This window comes from the organism of the source record quoted next, unplaced genomic scaffold (genome assembly GCF_019419815.1).
Source record: "Pyrus x bretschneideri cultivar Hongxiangsu unplaced genomic scaffold, Pyrus_bretschneideri_v1 Contig12, whole genome shotgun sequence".
Classification (NCBI taxonomy): Eukaryota; Viridiplantae; Streptophyta; class Magnoliopsida; order Rosales; family Rosaceae; genus Pyrus; species Pyrus x bretschneideri.
Genome location: NW_025999413.1, coordinates 849,942 through 867,424, shown reverse-complemented (window position 1 = coordinate 867,424; position 17,483 = coordinate 849,942). Strand labels below are relative to the sequence as shown.

Sequence of the window (17,483 nt, the reverse complement as noted above, 5' to 3'; positions counted from 1 at the left end):
GTTCAAGACACCCGCCTTCCCCGTAAAAACAAAAAATTACTCTAGAAATAAACCACTCAAGACTTCGGTGTATTCGCGGACTGGTCTTCTTGTTATGCCATGTCCTGGAACCCTGCAAAGAAAACCGATACAATTGCTAATCAAATAGGAAAGCTTAACGCCATTATTTCATATTGTGAAAACGATAGGACCAAATTGACGGAACGAGAAGGTCTTTTGATATTAAATGGTGTAAAGGCATAAAAACAATCCCATATGGATTCAATTATTCCATCATGAATCACATTACATAAGAGGCGGAACAAAAACATAAAAGAAACTCATTCATATTTCTCATGCACGTAGGCAACAACCACAGAAATCAAATTTAGGCCTTTCATTCATAAGATCAAGCACACGTTACTTGCACTATACATTGAAATTACCTTCACTTTCCAATTTCCTCAATTGTCATCATAGAGATCTGTAGCTTAAAATAATCAATAATTGCCACTTCATTCCATCTCAAAATCAGGTTAACTAGACATTATATGCACGATAAGTATACCTAAACGTTAAAAACTACAAAACACAAAGGAATCAACTATTGTAAAACCAAAAATTTTCATTAGAACTATCTGAATTCCTAGTATGTATCTTGTGTATATAATGGTACGAAGCGTACAACGTGCAGCCTCGCCCAATGTGGGTATCATGCTATCATTCAAGCAGCACCATAACTCAATCCTTCAAAGTTCAAACTCCCTTGAAATTCAGAACAAAAGGGAACCAAAAGCATTCCGCCAAAACTTAGCAAAATGATATAGCTGAGCCTAGCAAACTTGATGAATTAGCTCTCTTAGTGCCGAAAACCTAAACTCTTACGATGCTAATGTGCACAACTCTTTCCAATTGTCTTCGGTTTCAACGAGGGATTGTCTGTACTCTAAAATGGTTTAATCGTACTTCCGAATATATACATAGATTACAGATATGATCCCATACCGATGCAGAATAAGAATTGAACAACACCAATGAATTACCAAATCAATGTAACAGTAAAATAGGAAGCAAATCAAACACAAAAGAAGCAGTGAAATGAGAAATTACCATCAGCGAGGGTTAAGTCCAAAGAGCATGTTCTTCCCACCAGGCAGGTAAGACACATTGGCGACCTGGCAAGCGTGTTAGCAACCTCCCTGGAAGCCTCAATCCTCCTGAGCTCGATCAGTCCCATACCCGCCGAAGCAGTCGCATCAGAGATGAGCTTCGCAGCCTCGCTCTCACCCTGTGCCCGGATAATCGCAGCACGCCTCTCCTGCTCAGTCTTGGCCACCACAAACTTGGACCGCTCCGCCTCCTGCTGAGCCACCTGCTTCGCCTCCACGGCGCGCGAGAACTCCAGCCCGTACGACAAGTGCGTGATCGCCACGTCATCCAGAACGATGTTGAAATCCTTGGCGCGGCGAATCAGGCTCTCGCGCACCAGCGCCGACACGTGGGGACGCTCGGTGAGGAGCTGATCGGCGTTGAATTGCGCCACCACGGCCTTGAGGACCTCATTGCCGATGGAGGGGAGGACCTTCTCGTCGTACTCGAGCCCTAGGGTTTTGAAGATCTGAGGGAGGCGAGCGACCTCGGGGCGCGAGAGGACCCGGAGGGTGAGATTCACCATCTGGAGATCCTTGGTGCCGGAGATGGAGGAGAAGGTGTGGGGCCGGGTGCGGATATCGAAGATGTAGGGCTTCTGGAGCCATGGGACCAGGAAGTGGGTCCCCTCGCCGACAGTGTCGTCGATGACTCCGCGGAAACGGTCGAAGAGGACGGCGCGCTGGCCTCCGTCGACGGTGTAGAGCGCGGAGTTGACGACGGTGGCGCCAACGCCGAGGCCGAAGGCGGCGCGCGCGACGTTGGTGAGGAAGGACACGGCAGCTTGGTTGCTTCCCATCTTGGTGACGACGAAGATTCGAGGGAAGGGATATGGGTTTTTGCAGAGTGGGAAAGTAGGGTTTATGTGATTTTTGTTATAAACCCCTAACTACTTGGGCAGGAGGAAAACTACGAAATGGGCCTACGCTTTTATTTTTGTTTGGACAACGGGCCTAAACCCATCAGCCCATCAATAAATTTATTTTGGGCTGAACATTCTTAATAGTATTGGGCCTCATTAAGGAGATTGTCTTTTATCTGTTTAGAGCTTCAAAATCATTGTCACTTTTTTTCTTTTTTTAATCTTTGAGTGCCGATAATAGCTCCTTCCCTTTGCATGGAGAAAAAAAAAAAAACCTAATTTAACTGACTTCAATCAAGAATATTGGATGTATGCAAAGTGAAAGGGGCTTCAAACTTTGTATGTGGTTAATCCAACATCTAATTAAACAAAATCTATGGTTTGACTGAAAAAAAAAAGGGGGATCTATTGTAGGTTTACAAAGACAAGAAGTGATTTTTACACGTCTTTTTTTTGCATTTTTTTTTTAGCTTTCAAATTGAATAAATCAAAAGGAAATCGAGGAATAGAAATAAAGAGACGACTCATTTGGTTTTGTTAAATATTCTTTCACCCTCGTTTGGTTGACAAAGAGGATTATATTAATATGTAGTTTAGATTTAGATAAAAGAAAAATTAACAAAAAAGATTTTGCACGGATTATAAAAGATTTTGCACAGAAAAATATACTTTGAAGAATATGAATATCATAGTTTGTTGTAGTGGTAAGAGAAATAAAAGAAAAATTAACAAAAATGTGCTAAAAGTTTCAAATTCTTGAGGGTGCCATAAAGCCATGTTTTCGGAGTACCTAGGAGTTTGCTTTGTCCTGCATGCGTGGAGTCTACCTCATCTTGTGTGCCTGGGTTCCCTTGTTCTGCATGTGAGGTGTCCGCATCCTTTTGCGTGCTAGAAGCCCACCCATTTTTGCATCCACAGAGCCTGCGTCGTTTTGGCGTGCACAAAAATGAAAATTTTTTATTTTCGTAAAATATTTTCCCTGAGCATTAAGTTAAACTATTAAGGAATTCAGACACCGTTTTATGTTTTATTGAGCAACAAATGTATATTTAGTAGAATATTAAGCCAAAAACTAAAAAAATAAGTGAAAATCATAGTAATGAGGCCCAAAACATTGTCAAATGGAGTTCTACACTCAAGAATCTCAACGGAAACTCTCAGCTCAATTTTCAAAACTTCACAGTGAGACAAAGGTGAAAATAAAAAGATTGAATGGTGATTTATGTGCAAATTTCCAAAATCGGCCAAAAACCGTGAATGTTAAGTCCACCTTTTTTTTGTAAAAAAAATGATTTTTTTTTATTTTCTTGAAATATTTTCCGTGAGCATTATGGATACCTTATAATGCATTTGGAAGTGGATTTACGATTTATTGAGCAATAAATGCATATTTAATAGAATATTTAAGCCCAAAAGTAAAAAAATATAGAGATGTTAAAATGTATATTTAGTGTATATTTTTTATTTTTTATTTTTTTAAATTAGAGATGTTAAAATCACATGTAGGTGGAGCTTAAACAAAAAATAACAAAATTTTGTTTTGTTAAATATTCTTTCACCCTTGTTTGGTTGGCAAAGATGATTGTATTAATATGTAGTTTAGATTTAGATAAAAGAAAAATTAACAAAAAAAAAGGTTCAAATATCTTTAAATTTAGGTTTTAAATCGTGATTACAATGATTCAACGGTGAGAGAATCTCAGCATTCTATGTAGTTTGTTTGTCATCAATTAAAATCCTAATTAACTAAGTGGAATTATGGCATTTGTCTTGTTTGTGTAGACGCATCACCATGGCTTTTCTTAAGAAGAAAAAAGATTAAGATGTTGTAAATCGTAAAGAAAAAAGATTAAGATGTTGTAAATCGTAATTTGGTTACTATTTGAAGAAAAACTATGGAGATGAGATGAGAGAAAATCGGTTAAGGTGGTTTGGACATGTGAAACAAAGATTTTCAGATGCTCGGGTTAGAAAATACAACTATGAGACAAATCGCTCAGAGCAAAACAATTAAAGGAAGACATAGGAAGACTTGGAAATAGGCTTTAAGAGAATACATGAAGTACTTGGAGCTAATGGAAAACGTGATACAAAACTGAACACTATGACGTTCTAGAACTCATGTAGTCGATCCCACTTAGTGAGATAAAACTTTGTTAATAGTGTTGGTTCCTATTTGAATTCAAGTGATGACATATGAAGGTAGAATGAAATGGTTATATTATCCCTGAGTTAATTACATGTTAATATGCAGATTCGCAGGACATATACGCTTTAATATAATTTGATTGAATCATTGCAGGGTCCATATACTTTTGAGAAGATTGTTAATATAATAATTTATCGATCATAATTGTTGGTGGTGGATTTACTGGTGGTGGTGGTGGTGGGAGGCAAAGCACCATCTCCTGTCCTACTACTGTCGTCCTTAATTCGGCCTTACCACCCAACTTAACAATGGTTGGGTGGCTGACATTCGATCTTCCAATCGATTCACGTTGCCGCACACTTTTTCTTCATTCCACACTTTCCTTCGCAAAAGTGCTCATGCTTTCATTTTTTTCTCTGTTCTTAGGTCAACTTGGAGGGGCATTTATTGTCATGAAGGTATGTAAAGAGATGTCACACATTGGAAGTTCACTTGATCTTGTAACCATAATCGTAGATTTCATTTGTCAAAATAGTGGGATCGATCATAAGTAGAACTTGAATATATATCACTTGTATGAAACAGGAACTTTATTTATGATCGCACCTATTGTCACTTATATATGCTTATCTTTGTGTATTCATGGTGATGGTGGTCCATCTAGATCTGTAAGTTTGTATATTTTCTAGATCATGCATGGATCTACGATACTGATAGTGCTACTGATAACGGTATATAAAGCGGTAGTGCCATAGGGTTAGAGTCCACTACCCCAATATTATTGGGGATATAAGCTGCATGCAGCTGAGCATTAATAGAGACCATCGAATTATCATATGCTTTTCTTTATGCAGTATATCCCATGTGAAGATTTAGGGTTTCACCAATCTATTTTAAAGCAAAGAAAGAGACTACTGGTGGATTGGACTGCATGCAGAACGAAGCACAGTAAAAATCAAAGCTACGAAGGAATCCTGGAGGTGATGGAAAAGTTGAAAGGGGACTGATATATGACATGTCACATGCAAGCATGCATTATTGTTGTTAAAAAGTGAGTAACCCCTTACCTTTACCCACCCCCTCTCTATAATATATAGCTTTTGAATGTTGATCTACTCCAAAAGTTAAAAAGTTGCCTCCCTCTCACATGGACACCCCATTTTGATTCTACTTTTGTTTTAGCTACAGTTATCAGTTATGTGTGTTCCAGTCAGACTGAGTGCGGAGTTGCATATGAAGTTTCTGTAGTGTCAACCTGATGAGAAGAAATTTCATGTAATATGAAGAAATGTGATGGTATCTCAAGTCAATGATATATTATTTTACAAGACAGTTAAAGTGCATGATAATGTCTAATTAGTAATTGGTTTGAAATATCGTCGTCAATGAGCAAACTAACACGTCCCAACCCTGATAGACACGTGCTGACCGATACTCGAGGGTGACGAAGCCATTTTAAACATGCATACAAGTAAAAATATGTTATTAGAAAGAAAAACACCAATGCCGAATCGTGTTCAAAACATACAACTAACCAAAAGAATACCAAAGATTCAAGGATACCTATGCAGAAATGCCCTTATGTTGGGATCGTGTCAAATGCCTCGCTTCTAACTCCTGAGGGGGCGCAAAAACGAAAGGTGAGTGGACCATAATTTATACTAATACTAATAATACGAAAATACATTTTCTTTCTGAACATAATAACCTCTTATTTTGAAACTCATATATATACTACGTATAGGCTTTTTTGAAACTCTAAAAATGTCTGTAGCAATAAAATTATCTCTGAATGTGGTATCGATACGCCTAAAGGCAAAACCCATAAATCTCATATCTCAATCAAGTGTATACTCAACTAGGGGTATCATAGTCGCCCGAAGGCAATACTTGTCCATCACCCAAAGATGAAGTTGTACGACACTGGGTTATGCTAGTGAAGAAACATGGTAGGCCCCATCACCCGAGGGTGAAGTTATACGACTCTGGGTTACGCCAGAGAAGAATTATATAACATCACACAAAACACTAGTCTTTACTGGCATAACCCAGTATCGTACAATTTCACCTTCGAATGATGAACAGGTACTGCATTCAGACGAATGAGGAATGAGATATTATGTTATACCCCCAGCTTCACATTCGTGTTGTGGGTTAGTTTCTCTCCAAGTAAACAGGCAACATAGTTCACCTTACATGTATTCTTTGCTTAGTTGCTAGTATATACTTTTAGCATCTCTGGGAATGATTAACAATCACAACTACGATCTTCGACTCCTTTTAGGTATTGTTATTTAGCATTCCGCGTGCTTTGGTATTGATTTGGATGATATTTGAGTAAACTTCAAGAAACTCACGTGGTAGTTAAGCATGTAAGCATGCTTATAAACTACATAAAAACGGACACTTTTTGTTCTACAGGAAATAAAAGAAAAATAGGACAAAGAAATCAAACTCTCTTTTCTTAATATAAACGATGATCTACTTTAATTTAATCCAAAATATTAAGAGAATGATTCGAATATGAGTTCACAATTGAAGAGTACATCTATACCACTAAGAAGCGTATCTACTCTAACCGGTATGACTTTCTTCTTACGCCTGCAAAATTATCAAGAATTAGTCGGTTGGTTAAGGGCTTAATATTGCAAGTAATAACTTTATTAACGTCAAAAGTTGTGGGTGACATGGAATTGCACCGCCGGAACTTTAGACGTTGGATTGTGGATTGAGCAGCCAGCCACACCGTCCATCCCAAGTATTAAACTACTGGAAAATTCAACTTCTTTTCAAGTTGATCAAATGCCTAAAACTATTCTGATATTTTCTTTCCCTAGTTAATTATCTTGTTATTAAAATCATAATATTCGACTATTATTCTTGAGATCTTCATGCATCTTTCAACATCAACAGTCTTATCTCTATGATTGAGTAGTTCATTAAGACAAGAAAGTGGATTATTCGGTGAAATGTTGCCTTCATTATAATAAAAGAATGTTTGATAATTATTTCATTTTTTTTTAAAACTAGTTGGTAATTGATTTCTTAAAAACTAAAAAAATTATCAAACAGGTTCAAATTAATCGTTAATTAAGACAGACTATCTCAAAAGCTCTAACTCCAAAAGAACTCTGCATTTTCAGCCTTTTAACTCGTGACGTAAAAATCTTTCAACCCGCTACCAAAGCACTCTGCATCACTCGTGACGTAAAAATCTTTCAACCCACTACCAAAAGCACTCTGCATCACTCTAAAAATCTTTCAACCCACTACCAACAGTCCTCTCCTTTATCATTACTCCAACCAATATCGGTAAATTTAATCTCTCTCTCTCTCTCTCTCTCTCTCTCTCTCTCTCTCTCTACATCTCCCCATCATTATCTCTAACTTTCTCAGTACAAAAGGAATCACATTTCACCTCAGGATAATTTATTGTGCCGGGAAGGGTTTATTAGTTACCCGCCAGTCAACCATGAAAAACCCAAACCTAATTCTCTCTCACACACTATGTTAAGATGAAATATGCATTATGAATTTATAGTAAAATGTAAAATCATATGAAACTAAACAGATTATAAGCTGTATGTATGTAAGTGGCTCTTTACTACAGTGATGGAAATATGTTAAACTCTTGTATGACGGCATGGATTCAAATCTCATTATTGACTAATCTAACAAAATCTATCGTTTAACTTTAAAAAAAAAAAAAAGCTGTATGTATTTAATAAGATTTAGTGCTCTTATAGTACCTAATTTAGTTTTCTTGTAATTCTTTTTCTAGTTTATAGAATTAAAGTTCTTTTAGTTTTGGAGTTCTAGTTGCATTCGTTTTGTTGCTTCTCATGCTTGTTGCATTCACAGATTTGTTGTTACAGTGGCTATTAGGTCGATCAAGTTAGCCTTGTTTCCCTTCAAACATTCTATGTTCACTTAAAAATATGTGTGCATACTTGTCATATATTAATTGTGAATAATACTAAGGAGATCATGTGACATCCCACATCGCCCAGGAAAGTGATCCTTATATGTATATTCTCATCCCTACCTAGCACGAGGCCTTTTGGGAGCTCACTGGCTTCGGGTTCCTTAGGAACTCCGAAGTTAAGCGAGTAGCGCGTGAGAACATTCCCAGGATGGGTGACCCATCGGGAAGTTCTCGTGTGAGTTCCCAAAAACAAAACCGTGAGGGCGTGGTCGGGGCCCAAAGCGGACAATATCGTGCTACGGTGGTAGAGCGGGCCCGGGAGGTGGCCTTCCCCGGGTTGGGATGTGACAATTTGGTATTAGAGCCTAACCCTGGTCGCGTGTGTGCCAACGAGGACGTCGGGCCCCTAAGGGGGGTGGATTGTGACATCCTACATCGCCCAGGAAAGTGATCCTTATATGTATATTCCCATCCCTACCTAGCACGAGGCCTTTTGGGAGCTCACTAGCTTCGGGTTCCGTAGGAACTCCGAAGTTAAGCGAGTAGCGCGTGAGAGCATTCCCAGGATGGGTGAACCATCGGGAAGTTCTCGTGTGAGTTCCCAAAAACAAAACCGTGAGGGCGTGGTCGGGGCCCAAAGCGGACAATATCGTCCTACGGTGGTAGAGCGGGCCCGGGAGGTGGCCCGCCCCGGATCGGGATGTGACAAATCATTTTTCTAAGCATATTTTATAAAATATATGACGTAGTAGTTAAAGACTAATTCCTTATTAAATCATTAAAATATATATCCAATTATTAACTATTGCATCATATAAATTATAAAATATGATCTACCTAACATTTTCTTAATCTTCTGCCTCGCCTTCCTTATCTTTCGAAAATATTCTGCGATCGTCCTTAAAGCTGTTACATTATTTTTCACTACAACTTTAATTCATCCAAGAAGGTGGACTCTGCCTTTTTCTGTCTTCCATTTGTGTTAGCCATGATTGTTGTTTCCCATCCCATATCTTCTTGATATTATTAATTATTCATATCATCGCTCTAAACTTGCCATCTACCCTAAAAAAATTTAAATAATTCCCCTTGCTATTAGTTGATGTCCCTCTGTTATAGCTGGTAGTTGATCAACTGCTTTAAATCTTCCTTCATTTCTTCATCTCTTTCTCACTCAATTTTTGGTTGTTAGTTGCCTTAATTCCGTTAATAAATCAACGACGAGAAAAGAAGAAAAACTGATTGCAAATTCTGAATCGTATTCTGTTCCCGGTTCCATGTACAAATTTTTCATGCTAGCTTGAATTGTATCGCATGTTTTAATTTTATATCAACTATTTCTGGAAAATATTGTTGCTCTTTCTTGTTTCTCTTACCTTTGCAAGAAGATGCCTCCTACGTATTTTCCTCTCAGGTGGGAAAGTACCGGAGACCAATGGTGGTACGCGTCTCCGATTGATTACGCAGCCGCCAACGGCCACTACGACCTGGTTCGAGAGCTTCTCCGCATAGACGGCAACCACCTCATCAAGCTCACATCTCTCCGCCGTATTCGCCGCCTCGAGGCAGTGTGGGACGACGAAGCTCAGTATGATGATGTAGCCAAGTGTCGTTTGCGCGTTGCACGAAAGCTCTTCCACGAATGCGAGTCCAAGAAAGGAAAACCAAACTCTCTCATAAGGGCTGGATACGGCGGTTGGCTTATGTACACTGCTGCCTCCGCCGGGGAGCTTGGTTTTGTCCAAGAACTGCTCGAGAGAAACCCTCTGCTTGTTTTCGGGGAAGGAGAATACGGGGTGACTGATATTTTATATGCTGCTGCGAGGAGCAAGAATGTTGAGATTTTCAGGCTGCTTTTTGACTTTGCAGTTTCGCCGAGGTTTATGACGGGGAGTGGTGGAGAGCTGGAAGAGCACATTGGGGAGATTCCTTGTGTTTATAAACGGGAGATGGTTAACAGGGCGGTTCATGCGGCGGCAAGAGGCGGAAATTTGAGTGTTTTGAAGGAGCTTCTTTCGGATTGTGAGGATGTTTTGGCTTATAGGGATATTCAGGGATCAACTGTGCTACATGCAGCGGCTGGGAAAGGGCGGGTAGAGGTGAGAAGCTTCCCACTTTCGTTAAAACTGCTTTTGCAGAGATTTAATCTTCTTTTTTTTTCCTTTCCAAAGTGCTTTCTTTTCTTACACTTTTGCAAGGATGTATCAGCTTAATCAGTCAAGTGCTTCCTGGTAACAATTGTTGGTGTGGATGATGACTTAAAATCATAAAAATTTAGGGTAAAGTGATGATTAAGGTCGGTTTGATGATCATTTTATTTTGAGTTGTTTTTAATGAAACAACTAAAAGGAAATTCTTAAGGTATTCTTGTTACCATATATGTTGGATGCATAAATTCTCTGTGTGGAACAGATGCATTGGTCGATATATATTGTCGAAAATCATAAATTTTAGCATGAAGAGAAAATTAGGTTGTTTTGATTAACATTTTGCTCATAGTGAAAACAACTATAAACGAAATTCTTAACAGAAATTCTCAAGGCATTCTTGTTACATTTTTGTTCGATGCATATGTTATTTTATGCAAGAACGGATCTGTATCGATATTGTCAAAATGCATAGTAACATATCAGTATAATTTGTTGGCGGCAATGATATATATCGACACGATATCATTGTCCTATCAACTGTCTGAATGTCTCCTTTGTAACAGGACTAATGCTAGATGACTGATTCATATTATTATTCTAAAGTTCAATTCACTCTTGTTATGGATTTACTTAGAAAGCAAATCCATTTGTAATTCCACATTTTTTAGATTTCTCCTTGTTAATTTTCCTTTTTTGAGTTAAACTAGACTTGCGTTGTCTTTGTTGTCAATGTATATAACCTCCCATTCTTTCATGTAGGTAGTGAAGTATCTTGTAGCATCCTTTGATATCATAAACTCCACTGATCTCCAAGGCGACACAGCGTTACATGTTGCAGCTTCAAGGGGCCAACTAGCTGCAGCCGAAGCGCTTATATTCGCATCTCCGTTGTCTATTTCTGCACGAAACAACTCCGGAGAAACGTTTCTCCACAAGGCTATATCCGGCTTCCAAAGTCCTGCCTTCCGAAGACTGGACAGACAAATTCAGCTTCTGAAGCAACTGGTGTGCGAGAAAGCTTTCAATATCGACCACATCATCAATGCAAAAAACAACGAAGGACGGACTGCCCTTCACACAGCAATCATTGGGGATGTGCATTCCGATTTAGTCCAACAACTGATGATTGTGCAATCGATTGATGTGAACGCCCGCGATGTGGATGGCATGACAGCGCTTGATTACCTTAGGCAATGGCCTCGTTCGGCATCATCTGAGATACTAATCAGGCAGTTGATTTCGGCTGGGGGAATATTTGGTTGTCAGGATTACAATGCAAGAAAAGTGATTGCTTCGCGCTTGAAGATGCAAGGCGATGGAGGTAGTCCCGGAACATCATTTAGAATCTCTGACACGGAAATCTTCTTGTATACTGGCATTGAAAATGTAACAGATGCTACCGCTGATCGCCGTAGCATAGGAATCAATTCATCTCCACCCGAACTGATCAGTCCGTATCCAACTGCTGAAAATAACGGCAGCTCATTCGCTACTAAAAAACCTGGTTCGGTAAATAATGCAGCAGCACAACTAAAACGTGTCGTAGGCTGGCCACAAATGAAACCGAAAAAGCACGAAAGGTTCAAGAAATCGGTTGATTTGGGATCAGTAGAGTCTATCAAAATATGCAACAAAAGCTCAGATGATGCAGCTCCAACCCCGCTTCGACAGAGATTTTCGAGGCCATCAGTCTCATCAGTTCCCAGCAACAAACGGACACTTTCTGTGAGGAGCAACCAGTCAAGTCCATCAGCGAAAAAGAGGTTTGCTTGTGGCATAAGGCGTGGCGTAATGCAGGCAATTCCGCACATAACTGTGCCAGGTCGTTCTCGGTCTAGTTCATTTTCGAAATCATCCTCAATTTCTTCACCTACCTCTCTAGATATTCAGAAAAGCGTTTGCATGGAAACTGACATTGCAGGACCGTCTTGGTCGAATGAAGTAGCTGATGACGAACCGCCGAATTTGGCAAAACAAGGCTCGCTTAATAGGAGGTCGAGGAGACAGTATTTCTGTTTTGGTGCATCACGATTGTCTGTGAAAAACCCAGTTAACAGGCAGCAGCAAAGTTTCAAGCATCCTCCTGTTATTTCAGTTGCTTGATTTGACTTTGATGTGAAGAGTTTGGTCCTTGCGAACTCACTAACATAGAAGAAGATCCGTAAGTTTAATAGCTTGTATCTGTTTCTCGTTTTATTCTCTCTTTTAATTTATAGCATGGTTTGTTGTTTTAACTTGAGTAAATTAAAAAACTGCTTGCATCAATAGATTTCAAGTCATATGTGATAAACGCCATGCTGCACTGAAGGATTGTGCAACGGTTTGTAGCTTAGGTGGTCAAGAATGTTCATCCACTACATCAGAGATCCCGCGTTTGATTCTCCCCTCCCCCAGTATCGCTAGTATTTAAAATAAATAAATAAAAACAATGTGATACTGCAATCATGGGATGATCAGATTATGCTCCTCATCCAACTCCTATAACTAATCAGGAGATTAGCATAATTATAGGTTCTTGTGCACTCCTTATAATCTGTCCAGGAAACGTTTCACTTTGAAGCTCCTTGATTTGTATAGAAGAAAAAATATGAGAACCAAAAATCAAGAAGCAAAGATGTATGATTTCATAAGTTCAAAATATGTATGATATATTGCAGAAATGTTGGACCAACTGAATGCAACAAGGAATATGTCGATCATGGTTTCTCACTAGCTGGACACTGTCGTTAAAAAACATTATGAAGTTGGCGTGCTCTTTCGAGTTGATCTCATTTGAATCATGTTTTTCGAGAAGCAAGTTTTGTAATGAATTGTTGGCTTCTCAATGTCACTATCGAATCTAATATAATTTTTATTATTAAGAAATCAGCCCAATAATGTAGTAAAGGCCGTCAAGATTTGCCAACAACAGTTTTAGCATCATATGAATACTCTTTGTTACAAAAAAAATAACTATTGTTGAAAAAAAAAAAAAAAAAAACATTTCCCCCAACCATCACTCCTGCCAAACCCTCGTTCGTGCACCATAGTCACCTGTCGCGCCCTCCCTCCAAATCTTCAAAAACCCAACTCCAACATCTTCCACATTCCTTGGCGCATTGATACAAATTTTTGAAGAATAGATAACTAAGACGTCATTGGGAAAGATTTTGGCCTCAATCTACCGGATATAAAAAAAATTCCCTGTACCTTTCTACCGAAATTAACTAGTTCTTTCGGCAGTTTTTACCGAAACTAAAGAAAGTTTTCGGCATACCGGGCCCAATAAAAGCTCCCTTTGACCTTCTTGTTCTGGGCACTGCGTACGGCCTTGTCAACCTGATTCTACTCCCACTAGGATTTTTCCTTTATTTATTTCATGCAGACAGGCCGGTCAGTCTCTGATCCAGACATAAAGTTATGTGAACAACCCAAAGCCACAAATACATGAAGAAAAACAGCAGATGCAAACTTGTCAACCTACACTCATAACCACTCAAATCGTATCAGCCCAATGCCTAATAAGTCACAGTAACGTGATATTGTTGGATAATTAGCAAAGCCGTGACGTCCACTTTGGTTGTACCCCATCGTCTGTAAAGCTTCTGTAAGTACAAGTAGAACTACAATATTCAGTATATATCTTGTCTAAATTGTAGACCTAGCATATATATCTTATACAGGATTTGGTGGTAACCAATCTTCAATTCCTTTGTCCGAATAAAACCCAACAATTCCATCGTCCACATATATATATATATATATATATATTAGAGTAGTTACAATAAATATATTTTGACATTTTTATGTAGATATAATTAGTTGTTATTATATCATCATTTTGTTATTGACATATGATCAATATGTGATCGTTACTATAAAATAATCATTTTTACAAAACAAATTTCAAATATGTTTAGTGGTGCTAGTTGTCCTATATAATATCTAAGTTGAAATTGTTTGTTTTCCCTGCAACTTCCGTTTTCTTTCCGTATTAATTCATCCTACAGTCTCTGTCATATTGTAAATGATATGTACATTATGCAACCATAGACGTAACAATTATGCAACGAAAGCAAACCCTGGAAACTTAGAGCTTAATTAGCTTAGGAGCTGAGGCAACAAGTTTAAGTATCATATCATTTCATATATGTTAACCATGGATGACTAATTTATTCTGTAGCGTACAAGATCATACGTAGTGATCCTCTTACTCAAGGAAATAACAAAGTAAAATGATTTAAAACTTGATTCCAAATCAAAGTATCATATCATTTCATATAAGTAAACTATGGATAACTAATTTATTATGTGGTGTACTAGATCACGCGTACTGATCCTCTTACTCACACAAAGAACAAAGTAAAATGATTTAAAATTTGATTCCAAATCAATAAACAAATGTTTGATACTTGCTAGCTCCCAAACTAAATTCTTCGTGTTAACATCATCAGGGTGAATCCAAGCACAAGCTTCCGCAACTTCGCGTCTTAAAATTCAAGCAGTTGACAAACTTGTACTTAAATAAGGACCTTAAGTATGGAATTGGAAACACGGTTTTCTCTATCAGCTGCTAGTTGCGGATAACTCCAACTTGCAAGAAATAATTGTACCTGTTGCTTCCTGCCCTTTGAGTCTTTGAGAGCTACGTCGTCGCTTGACCTTAATGTGTTCATTAGAATTATACAAATATCCTCTAAATTTCTTGGATAGAGTTGAATTAAACCCCATGCGGCTTCGATTATCGTTGTTTTGATCTGTTGTTTTGGTACATTAAGTGGACTGCTTACGAAACTTTGCTGCAATTATCGACTTTGGTGTGAATACGTTTCATGGTTTTTGCTCTTCCTCAAAAGGGGCTTGCAGTCATGGGACGTCAGCATCTGATATGCAGAAGTCGGAATTCCGTATCAACCAATTAGCTTGAATTGTCCAAGTTGTTTGCTTGAAAGTTAAAACCATTGGCTAGCTAAGGTTATGGTTTAAGGCAACTACTTTGACATTAATCTCCAATTTCAGGTTAATTAGTCTAATATTTTGATAAGCTTGCAGGCCCCAAATTTACTTATCAAACCATGTGAATGGTCTAGCTAGCGTACAATTAGGTCAACGAACCATGTGAACGTATTATAAATGATTATATATATATATATATATATATATTAAATCTTTGAGATTTGTAGAGACTAATTCAAATATATTATATATTGTTTTTACTTAAATTGAAGACTAAAGAAGATTGTTCCCAAAATGATGTTTGCAAACCAAAATGCACACGCAAGCCATATGCTTTTCGAATATATCCTCTTTGTGAGGATTCTTAAGAATTTTTAAATTGTGTCCGTTCATTGTATATCGTATAATCAGTTTTTGTCAAGTATTATTTATATTTAATTTTAAATAAAATTATTTAAAATAATTTATAATCATACAATATATAATAAACGAACACGATTTTAAGATTTCGACATACATGAGAGTCCTCATTCATAGTTTTCGACGACTCTATTATTCGAAAAGTCAAGTGTACAGAAAAATAATAATAATTTACAGCATCGTGGCGTATAGTGTTGACCTGGATTTCTGGGTCCAAGTCTGCTCTCATTTGTGCTGAATTTTCCTCAATATTACGCGTATTTTACATGGATTTTTCTGCCGATGGGACACATCGGATGCGGACAGAAGAACGCTCCACGAAACTTCCAAATTCGATGGTGCCCCATGAATCAAGATTGTTCCTCACCGAAAAAAAAAAAAAAAAAAAAAAAAAAAAAAAAAAAGAGAATCAAGAATGTAAGTCCCACCCACGCCTACAATTTGGGAGTGGGAGGAAGAACCAGCAAAAGCAAAGATTCGTGAGTTCCATGAATCAAGATTGTTCCTCACCAAAAAAAAAAAAAAAAAAAAAAAAAGAGAATCAAGATTGTAAGTCCCACCCACGCCTACAATTTGGGAGTGGGGAGGAAGAACAAGCAAAAAGCAAAAGATTCGTGAGTTTAAAACTTCGAACGCAACTTTAGAAACTTTGCACTCCATTAATTGAACCATTGACCATTGCAGCATTATTTTATAAAGGCACCGGTGGCTTATGAAATTAGTTTTCACACTTTATTTGTGGTTTCTGAAATTGATTGTCGCATATCAAGTTGGTATTTGTGTTAAAATTCCCTCTGTTATGCTCACGTGGTATACGTGTGAATTTACCAGTCTAATAATATGATGTGATATAATTATAAAAAGAATGCTACTAAACTTATCTCATTGTTTTATTTTTTCACCTACAGTATAAATTCACAAATATTAAAAAATTAATATGTTAGTTCTACCCCTACCATTATTCCTAAAATAACCTTTAATATATCTAAATTCTTTTTTTATTTAAAAAAAATATCAAAAAGAAACAATCGACCTCTCGTACTCGCCATCGAAGAGAGCAAAACGAGAGGGGAACGAGGAGAAAGACGCAGGGGAGAGACAGAGAAACGGGGTACTAAAAAACTAAATGATCGGAGAGAGATGTGAGAAATAGGTTGGAGGTTGGATGTCTTTCTCCTAGTACTCTCCTTCGTGTGGGTGCATGTGCTGTTGGATCTGGTAATCTCCAGGTTGACCGACACGTAAGTCTCGGCCCCTCCCTCCTTCCTCCGCAATTCGCAGTCTTAGTCCATTCCCAGAATCCCTAATTCCATGAGTTGAATTGTGGCTTTTTTCTTAATCAATGTTGTTGGAGATCTCCAACTTCCCTGATTCAATGTTGATGGAGACGGGGGAATAGAGAAACAGGGTGGGGAGGGGAAAAGTTTGCTGGGCCAATTTTAGTTTTTATTTTTTTTATTTTTTTTATTATAACTACAAGAACATTATAATGAATTTAGAAATAGGGGTCTAAAAGTCTTTTTAATAAGAGTAAATATGTCATTAAAATTTTTATAAAAATGTGAGTGAAGAAATAAGATATTGGGGCGGGCTTCGTATCACTCTTATAAAAATAATAATTTTTTTTTAATCATTGCGACAACCAATTAATGGAATAACTAACAATTGTAACGGAATTGATCAAATTGATTTGCAACAACCAATTTCATGGACCACATTAATTGATTTTGAAATTGAAGGATTAAAATGAAGAGTTAGATCAATTTCAAAGACTATGGATGATAAAATCCTTTTTTATAAATATAAAATATAAATGAGTCACCGTAGATCGATAAATTCTTTACAATTCTTTAACGTAAAATAAAGTGTATATGTCTCACCTCAACTTATGATTCTCCCCATAAGTATACATTT

The 17,483-nt window shown here is 37.7% G+C and overlaps 2 protein-coding genes across 3 annotated transcripts; one reads left to right on the top strand and one right to left on the bottom strand.

Moving 5' to 3' along the window:
• Positions 1-1,091: 1,091 nt before the first annotated feature.
• Positions 1,092-1,983, bottom strand: LOC125474290 (prohibitin-3, mitochondrial-like). The gene is given in 2 exon segments (XM_048577776.1): positions 1,092-1,147; positions 1,150-1,983. Coding segments are annotated over 2 exon segments (834 nt in total). The 5' UTR covers positions 1,928-1,983.
• A 6,930-nt stretch (positions 1,984-8,913) lies between these two features.
• LOC103960929 (serine/threonine-protein phosphatase 6 regulatory ankyrin repeat subunit B) lies at positions 8,914-13,247 on the top strand. 2 transcript variants are annotated; one of them, XR_007255851.1, is made up of 3 exons: positions 8,914-10,163; positions 10,974-12,375; positions 12,483-13,247. XR_007255851.1 is itself a non-coding variant. In XM_048577775.1 (2 exons), the coding sequence occupies exons 1-2, from the start codon at positions 9,453-9,455 to the stop codon at positions 12,315-12,317; spliced, it is 2,055 nt and encodes a 684-aa protein (XP_048433732.1). In that variant the 5' UTR covers positions 8,914-9,452; the 3' UTR covers positions 12,318-12,479. The 2 variants fall into 2 exon arrangements, 1 of the variants encoding a protein (XP_048433732.1); XM_048577775.1 differs by lacking the exon at positions 12,483-13,247 and having other exon boundaries at positions 10,974-12,479.
• The last annotated feature ends 4,236 nt before the right edge of the window (positions 13,248-17,483 follow it).